Genomic DNA, 9,989 nt, shown 5'->3' with positions numbered 1-9,989 from the left:
TGCACTGCACCTGTTACTTAACAGTGAATAAAATTTAGGCTTGGAAATCTATCACAACTAAACGTTCATTATACATTTTCAGCAATTTTTATCACATAGAATAAGTTTTAAAGGTCTGCTGAAATACACTGTAATAGAATTTCAATGTAAAAATTGCTACTTACGTATTGTTACTGATCGACGGCTGTTTTCTGCCTCTACACTCATTAAACAGTCATCTGAAATAGGAAAAGACCAATCAATCATCCACTTGAAATTATACATTCACACAAAAACAGTGCCATACAATGCATTAATAACAATTTTATATAAAAAAACATTCAGTTGTCTTCAGTGGAAAGTCGTGACATCATGAATTAGGATCTAGAACAGCATAAATCTGAAAGAGAATGTATATTTATTAACTACCCAGAACTGTTAAGTTTGTACATGACCTCATGTACCCTCATAACGAATAAAATGTTTCTGTATATTTTGTATTCTGACGTTCTACATGAACTGTCTGTATACAAAGACAAGACATTTCCAGTATACAGAAAAGCTAGCCAAATATGAATAATGAATGTTGAAAGTACAGCACAACAGTGACTGGACAGCATGCAAAGTGTGAAACATAAAAATTCTTTTAAAAACTATCAGATTTTGTGTGTGCTATGATTGTATAAAAATACTGTTTCAAATGATGAGTAACCAAACATTCTTGCAATGATTACAATAACCTCAAATATTCTATATAAAACTCCACCCTATTTAAAAAACTAAAGAAAAAATTCATACATATATTTATTCTTCAAGTCTATACACAAACTATATTAATATTGATGTTAAAAATTAAAATTGATATAAATATTTTGCGCTATTCATCGTTTCCTCGATGTTACAATTTGCGCTATATATTACAACATGTTTCAATGTCTCAGCATCATCTTCAGGTTTTATTTTTAAAACTATTCAATATTTTTTAATGCACGCTTTTCAGTATTTGTAGATTGTAGGTTGTAGTTGTGGATGTTCCTTTTTTCTTCTGATTCTTTTGCATATTATGTGGCGTATTATATTATTTGTTCATTATTTCTGTGAAATTATCAACAATATAATTAACATTATTAATATTAATTATATGTAAATGAGTTTGGATATTGTTATAAAAATTCACTATAAACATAGAAGCACAATAACATACCAGGAGTTTGATGTGTCGTGTGTCCTCGGCTGGTCAGGTCTGATCAGGTGAATGTCAGTTCATAGACTGGTTTGGTGTACTGATATAATAATTATGAACAAAAACCAAAACACAAAATACATAATAAAAATAAAAACAAAAACGAAAATATTCAAAACAAATGGGCCACCTTCACGTATGTAGGTAAAGAAACTAAATACATATCTAAAATATTCAAAAATAATAATATAAAAGTTGCATACAGAACAAAAAATACAATAAAAAACATCTTAAAACAAAAACAACAATTAGACACAAAAAACCAATACGAACAACCCGGCATATATAGATTAAAATGCATAGATTGCCCTTTAACCTACATAGGCCAAACAGGACGTACCTTTAAACAAAGACACAAAGAACACATAACAGCCATCAAACATAATAAGGATTACTCAGCTTATGCAAAACATATATTAAACACGGGGCACACATATGGGGGAATCGAACAAACATTGGACATTATAAAAATCGTGCAAAATAGACGACATAGAGAAACTATAGAAAAATACTATATACAACGTACACACAAACAAAATATTGCGCTAAACGACAACAACCCATATTTAAATAATCCTATATTTAACACAATCCAGGTTATTGACCCAACCCCCTAACACCATTTCTACCTATATATACGACCCACATCAGTACACCAAACCAGTCTATGAACTGACATTCACCTGATCAGACCTGACCAACCGAGGATACACGACACATAAAACTCCTGGTATGTTATTGTGCTTCTATGTTTATAGTGAATTTTTATAACAATATCCAAACTCATTTACATATAATTAATATTAATAATGTTAATTATATTGTTGATAATTTCACAGAAATAATGAACAAATAATATAATACGCCACATAATATGCAAAAGAATCAGAAGAAAAAAGGAACATCCACAACTACAACCTACAATCTACAAATACTGAAAAGCGTGCATTAAAAAATATTGAATAGTTTTAAAAATAAAACCTGAAGATGATGCTGAGACATTGAAACATGTTGTAATATATAGCGCAAATTGTAACATCGAGGAAACGATGAATAGCGCAAAATATTTATATCAATTTTAATTTTTAACATCAATATTAATATAGTTTGTGTATAGACTTGAAGAATAAATATATGTATGAATTGAAAACACAAACATGACGCATCTAAACTATAAAGAAAAAATAACAAGGTAAACACAAGCAAATAAAAAATTAATAAATAACTAATTTTGTCATGTCCCAACCAGGATTTTCTTCCCCCTCCTCTTCCTCTTCTTCTTCATCCTCTTCTTCAGCTGGTTCTGAATCCTGTTCCAGTCGAACTCGGGCATTTGCAAACACTGTCTCCAATACTATTGAGTCTTCATGAATCAGCGATGCTTCTTCATTATACTTCTGTGCATTGCGACACATCTGAATGAAGTCACGTTCCAGATCGAAAAATGAGCTATACTAAAACACAGAAACACACGTTGTAAGCTGGCAGTAGTTACACTTAATACCATAATGGTACTGGCCACACTGGATATATAAGAACTAGAAGGAACATGTTACTTTTTTAATTACCTACTACAGTCTGACTACGGTGAATTTGTTTGCAAAAAATAAGCAAAACACTTCATATGCAACATACTGCACAAAAACATGTTACAAATAATTTTGTTACCTTAAAAACTTCACTCTAATTGCTGGTATGATTATCCAGAAAAATTCTAGATAGCATAACATTCAAACTTCAAAATATGACATAAAAACAAAAATGACAGTCTGAAAATTCAACACAAATCTGTTAAAAAAAGTTATATAACTTGATGTACCAGGTCTGACAGAAGCCAACATATGTATTAAGTCACTGAATTCTAAATTAGGTCCATACAAGGTGTAGCTTGCAGGCAATAAAAATGCAGAGTTGCATTCCAATGCTGCCATACACAAATTATCACTGTGACCAAAAACAATTTAATTTCATTCAAGAACCTTGTGAATGTTCATTCCTTTCATTAGGGTAAGGAAATGGATTGAACAGAACTGTATTAAACTAGTGTTTTCTAAGTGCAAGCCAAGCCATGCCCCCCCCCCCCCCCCCCAAAGAGCCATGAAGTTTTTGTAATACATATAAACTGCTAAGAAAAAAACATATCAGTTACATAAATATAACAACAGAAAAAGTTCTTCATACACATCAATGAAATGTATTAGTACTTACTTTTTTGAAACCTGCGAATCACATTTAAATTACTTTTATAGCTTGGGTGGACCTTGAAACATTTCTTCGAATCAACTGAACTACAGACTAAGATAGTTCTGGAACCAGTGTACCAAATAATGCCCATGCAAGTTTTGATCTGCAAAACTTACCTTATTTTCTTCCAGCCTTTGCTGTATTTTTTTAATATCAATGGGCCTCTTTATAATGTTATAATAGCCTGGGAGCTCCTGCTTGGAAGGTAGCTTCATAAAGGGTCCACTCAGTGTTCGACCATCACTGAAACACGTACATGACCACTTAATTTCAAGCGCTCCTCAGTAGCTTATCCTGACTTGTGAGTAATGGGTAATTGGTACCATAATTTTACATCACAAACTTCTGCTAAAAAGCCTATGAACACTATACCAATCCTAACAGCAAGAAATCAGAACTTACCGATCAGTGTACTTAATCACAATGTTCACGAGTTTCCGCATTTGTTTTTTTATTTTGCTATTCAACATAGATCCCTTTTCAAGGGGAGGCCTCCCACGTCGTTTCTTGACATGGGACTGCTCTACTACCATCACAACAGGTGGTCCTACCACTGTTGCACTGCTCCCACTTCCAGGATCATCCTCATCTTTCCGCTTCCGCTTGCGGAACTTCTTTCTTGCAGGTTTTCTTTCTTCTTCATCCTCCTCCTCAATTCCTTCATCAATGGCCTGAAACATGAAGTGTAATAATTATCGTGCATATGATCTAATACTGTATGTTCCAAAATTATCTTTCCTATTTAACCCTTTGTCAAATTATACCTGGAACATTAGCTTGTATGGGGTATGAATGAGAGGTATGTAATCTCCAATATTTTGTAGTACAATTCAAGGAGATTCATTCGCACACATGAAATGTAATATATGTATAGTCTTCACTTTTCTCATTCCAATAATGTGGAGTGGAGTTTTTTAAGTAACATCTGATGACATACTCTTCAAGAAAAACATCAACAAGGCTACATCCTGAAAATGTATAGCCGTTGAACTGAGTTATTATTCCGTAACTTTGTAATTGTCTAACAGCATCCTCAAGAACGAGGATTTATGAGAGAAGGGAGAGGAAGAATACATGGCATAATTTATTACTGTGTCTTGGCATTCATCTGAACAAACTGTGGAAAACCACAATAAACCTCAGTCACAACACAATGAACAAGGTAATTAAATTAATGAGTCACATGAATCAATAATGTGCTAACCTGTCCAGTGTTTCAGATAATGCACATTTATCAGCACAGCCTCTATATTTGATCAAACTGAATACAGAATAATGTGCAGAAAGCCTACAATGCTGTATGTGTGGGAATCTTCCAACATGATACAGAAACTCTTTGAAATGTGCTACAAGACGCTGTAAACTGCATTTTTTTTATGATTATTACCTACAGTTTAAGTTTTGAAATAGGAAAATGCATTTTGGATCATGCTATATGGTAAAGGTAAAGTTATTTAAGAAAGATAACTCTGATGATTACACACAAACACTAGAGAGAATTGTAGGGAAATAGAAAAAAACAAATCCTGACATAGTACACATCACTAATCTCATATCAGTTGCCTGTGTCCACATTAGGAGAGGACCAAATGCAATATCATTTATAAAAGACATTATTACCAGGTCTTACTTGATGCATGAAGAACAGAAATCTTTATTTTCCATTACCCTGCAATTCATTCCACTATATCCACTAACACTGTCACCACTAACATCAAAACAAAACCTTTGCAGCTGATACATCATAATAAATGTACTTTTAATATTATATGCTCTTTACTCATATTGCAACAGATGCAAACAAAACCACAGAACCTCAGTACACTCAGCCCTCCTGTAACATGAATTCACTATTATGCAACTTTTCCTTACAAAATTTGTTAATGTGGATCAAACAAATAAAATGGGAGTAAGATCTGTTGATTCTTAGTGTATGTAGCAACCCTTTTACCATCAACCCCACATGTGCCCTTTGCACAGGCTTCATATCAGCCAAGCCAAGCTCAGAAGATTAATATTCAGTAGTGTGAACATCTGCATTTCTGCTTCTGATTCCCAGAAGAACGTTTTTTGTCAACTGCATGCATTAGGATAACCTCGCCAAACACCTGAAATGTATGTGCTAGTGAAATGAGGCAGTGAAAGGGTTTATGACACTTCTATGTTGCAACAGATGAAACACTGTGATGGTAAAGTACAGCAAGAAGGGAGAGATACAGCTATCATGCATCCATTTAACTGGAAGCACAAAAAAAAACCTTAAGCAGTTTCCAAACCAAAGATCAATACAAAATGTGTTATGACAGAGCTAACATACCGAGTGAAATAAAATAATTCAGCAGTTTTATTCTACTGCCTTACTAGACACAACCAGTTCCTCAAAACTGAATTTTACATTACTTGGCATTTCTTCAGAATGCATGTGCCATGTTACAGATGGGCCAATGTATATGAGCATGCCATCAAAGCATAACATAAACTGAAGGACAAAAAATGACAAAAGCAATCACCACATTCCGCACCACTACTTTATAGCGAACAACACTCACAACTACAGAATTAATATGGAAAAAAATCTGAGATGACACAAATTAATAAAAAATATTGGTCCTACTTTTCACAAGATTATACAAGGACAAAACCTGGTGTTATCTTCTGTCAATGTCTCTGTGGGCCCTTGCTCTGGTAAGTGCTCCTTCTTTTCTCACCTATCCAATACAGTATATAAATTAAGACCATTAATATGAAGCATGCTCACATGATCATATTGAAACAAAGCAATGAAAATATGTTTCATGACACATGACACAGACTTCTGAAAGGGTTAGAAAAATTAAAATTACTATGAAGTATTTAATATATGGACCCTAAACACTGTTGTTGTTTTTTTCAATAAATAATGACTATGCCTTAATTTACCTTCAGCCATTCCTTCTCTGTCAGACTGTCAGTGTAATCCACTTCCTTACGTTGGCGAGATCCTCGCCCATAGTAGCGTTCTTCTTCTTCCTCTGCTGTCCACTTATCTCCTTCTTCATCCTCTTTCACAAGCCATGTTGGCAACTCCTGTTCTTCCATTAGACGAGGTCTGCGGTCTGAGCCAAGTTTAGAGTCCTCACGACGACGTTCTAGATCCATCTTCTGAAACAACTCAAATTCGGTCTCGCACCGAGCAATCATCTGGTTCACTGTCTCATCATCAGGCACTTCATTCTCTTCCTGCAATATAAGTGGTGTTATAAGGTAAATGAATTTCAATTCCAAACTAAACTATGTAAAACACACTTTCATTAGCAATTCCTAACCACAAAGCAATAAAAAATGCCCTGAATTTAGTCAATAAATAGTAAGAGGCCCCAATACAAAATTCAATCAGAATCTAACCAACACTTGCACTGACAAATGTGGCAAAGAATCGCATTTAATTAATTAAGCTGTCCTGCTACCACCATGTAGGCACTTGAGGGGAGAGTGGTAAGCATCAGCTTTACCCCCAGGGAAAGGACCCACTGGACAGGAAGCTAGGTAGGCTCCACAGCCAGTCTGGATGCAGAATGCATTTTACCAGAATTCAATTAGACCTCAAGTGCAATACAACCCAAAAATTAGAAGTCTAAAACTGACAAGAAAAAAACCTTACCTCATTCAACCAACAAGCATAATTCTTAAGTTTTGCATTGCCAATGTATTTTTTAAGACCTGCATAGTTAATGCTGCATTCTAATAACTTACAATATGTTTCAGATTAGAACAATGGAGAATATTTTATAAATTATACAAGAAACATTAATTTTGAGTTTCTTTCATTTCATTTATCAGAATTTTAATTGCCTCATCATCTGCCTCATCCTGGTGAAGAATCGTTTTGAGGAACTGCTGGCGCTCTGAGCCTGTTGACTTCTGATCAAACATGCCAGCCTGAATCACTTTCTCATCCATGTTGAGTTTGTAACGTGCAGCTGCTAGAATACGTTCCTCCACAGAATTTACTGTCATGAGTCGGAGGACCCGCACTTCATTCTTCTGACCAATACGGTGCGCTCGATCCTGGGCTTGCAAATCCTAAGAAATGTATGTTACAAACCATAATTACAACTCTGTGTTTTGTAGTTATGCTTTGCACCTTATAGATTTTAATGCAATAAGATCTTTGGAGGGAAACTTGAAACATAAGTTTTACTCAATGAAATGCTCATAATCAGAAATTTCTTTGTGTGACACATGGTTTAGATTTGTTCTTTACATGTCACAATTAGCATATAAGTCTCTCACTATTGCAATATCAACAGAAAACACTCTGTACAACACACAAAACTATGTGTAAAAATAATGTAGCAAAAACTATGTTCTTTGGCAAAACAGTCATGCTTAAGTGGCAGTCTGATAAATTTCCATCTAGATCTGAATGTGTTAAAAGAAAACATGTTAGAAGTATGATAATTCATAAAAAATATATAAATAACATGTAATATTTTAGAAGTTACTGAATGCACCCCCTCCCAAAACACAACAATTTTATAATTATTTCATATGAGATTATGATCAGCGATATGATACCTGGATATGAACTGAGAACTTATAACTGAGTTAAATTTTGAATGTCACTACATCCTGTACAGAGTACTGTCAAGAAAGATCACATTTTGGGCATCATATGCCTCATTTTGGAAAACAATTGTAGTTAATTACATTGTCAAATGTAGGTACCGAAAGTTCATATATGAATGTAAGTCTTTCATAAAGCTTATCTTCTTATGTGCATGCTTTGATCCAATTGCTAATTTCCCAAAACCTTTCTCACGTTATGTTAAAACAAGATACAAAACACAAAGTTTGTTCAAACACCATACAGGACAGGAACAGAGAAATCCCCATGTTAACAAGTTTGTGACAACACAATCTCAAATCTCTGATACAGCTTAAAAATGAGAAAATATAATGGAAAAGAAAATTAATTCAATTAACATGTAATAATGAGGGACATGACCAAAGCTACAGTACTTTCAAATGCACAGTATAATTGAGCTTGTTATTTCAAGGTTCCACTGTGTTATATTAAAGGTTGGGGTTATATATAGCAGTTAATGAGATGCTGTATAATTACAAATAAATTGTGAGGGGTGCCAGAGGAAGTGGTAGTGGTTATTTCAAGGTACAGTAAAATCTGAATTAACCATCCAATGTCTGCGCTGTTTGTACCGACACCTTAAGTAAATATGCCTGAACTAAAGCATGTGGTTTACTTAGAATCTGAGAAACCTGAGGGACAGTAAATATAATAGTGACTTATATATAGTGCACAGTATTTAAGTAATTTTTAAGTGAAACTGAATTTTTATGTAATGTGGTAAAACACCTGAACAGTATTTTAAGCTAATGGTTCTGTTATGTACATACTCTACTGCCCTTCTGTCTTTCAAAACATAAAAACAATATTTTCAGGGACTTAATGAGTAATTTCATTTTCCTTCACTTTTGTTTTCCTCTTGTAACAAGTAGAACTGTAAATTGAAACTAAACTGTTGGAAAGCCAAAATATACCATTTCCCATTCATCTGAGACAACAAAGCTTCTACTGCACTATCCTTTAATTTCCCTTAGGGAATTAAATAAATGTATGAAAAATACGTTAGGCCACATACTTTCCAAATGCACGTCTGGAATGTGACTGTTGCACCAACCCACTTAGTGCAGTTCTGCAACAATTACCTGGTGTGGATTCCAATCAGAGTCAAAGATGATGACAGTGTCAGCAGATTGCAAGTTCAGACCCAGTCCTCCAGCTCGAGTGCTCAACAAAAACACAAAGTAATCAGAACCAGGACTGTTAAACTTGCGCAGAAGTTCACCCCTGTCTTCTGCCTTCGTGGTGCCATCCAAACGCAAATAGATAAACCCACGCCAGCCAAGGTAGTCCTCCATAATGGTCATCAGCTGCGTCATTTGACAGAAAAGCAGTACACGATGACTGGTTGCCTTCAACTTTGGCAAAATGCGATCAAGCAACTCAAATTTTCCTGATGCTCGGTACAGATCTGGCCTGGGAAAGAATGACATATCAGTAATAAACGATTAAATGCTGATTCTTATATGTTCCCACCCATTACACTGGATGCAAAATACATCTGATCCTGGACTATATCACAGTAAGAGGGGAAGGGAAGATGGAAAGGGCAAGGGGCAGCAAGACAATGTATGCACTATTGCTTGATGGTCTTCCCCTCCCTTCATGTACCTCATTTGGCTGGCCACCAACATGTGTACACATAACAGTCCAAGAAGATCAAACATATCTTGCTACATGCATAATGAAATTAGCTACACAATGTACCTGCAATATTCATACACCAAAACCTTGTGAAGTGTAGGAGTTCTCTCCCTCTTTTCTTTTCTCCCCCTTCAGTACTATGAACACCCAAACAGCAACAAAGGTACAACTTACCAAACTGATTATATAATTATAACAGTACAAATTCAATGCAAGTAAAGAAAAAAGAGAAAATACCACATGAATATAACAAAT

General features: G+C 34.6%; 1 protein-coding gene across 7 annotated transcripts in view; it reads right to left on the bottom strand.

Annotated features, from left to right (window-relative positions):
- Window positions 1–9,989, bottom strand: part of LOC110830232 (brahma chromatin-remodeling complex ATPase subunit) — a 46,190-nt gene that overhangs the window by 10,003 nt on the left and 26,198 nt on the right. For 5 of the 7 annotated variants that reach the window (XM_087355752.1, XM_087355753.1, XM_087355751.1 and 2 more), the window contains exons 19-25: window positions 9,176–9,506; window positions 7,298–7,528; window positions 6,386–6,685; window positions 3,869–4,137; window positions 3,583–3,709; window positions 2,469–2,676; window positions 165–218 (exon numbers count right to left, since the gene is read on the bottom strand). In XM_087355752.1, coding sequence (XP_087211878.1) covers window positions 165–218; window positions 2,469–2,676; window positions 3,583–3,709; window positions 3,869–4,137; window positions 6,386–6,685; window positions 7,298–7,528; window positions 9,176–9,506 — 1,520 coding nt within the window. Of the gene's footprint in view, window positions 1–164; window positions 219–252; window positions 759–2,394; window positions 2,677–3,582; window positions 3,710–3,868; window positions 4,138–6,108; window positions 6,175–6,385; window positions 6,686–7,297; window positions 7,529–9,175; window positions 9,507–9,989 lie in introns of those variants that run through there. The other 2 variants (XM_087355755.1, XM_087355756.1) reach the window with 2 other exon arrangements.

The sequence above is a fragment of the Zootermopsis nevadensis genome, unplaced genomic scaffold (assembly GCF_977971745.1).
Source record: "Zootermopsis nevadensis isolate Lab colony 2312 unplaced genomic scaffold, Znev_1.0 Znev_ptg000025l, whole genome shotgun sequence".
Taxonomy (NCBI): Eukaryota; Metazoa; Arthropoda; class Insecta; order Blattodea; family Termopsidae; genus Zootermopsis; species Zootermopsis nevadensis.
The sequence above is the reverse complement of the archived record's forward strand: the minus strand, read 5'-3'. Positions and strand labels throughout refer to the sequence as shown.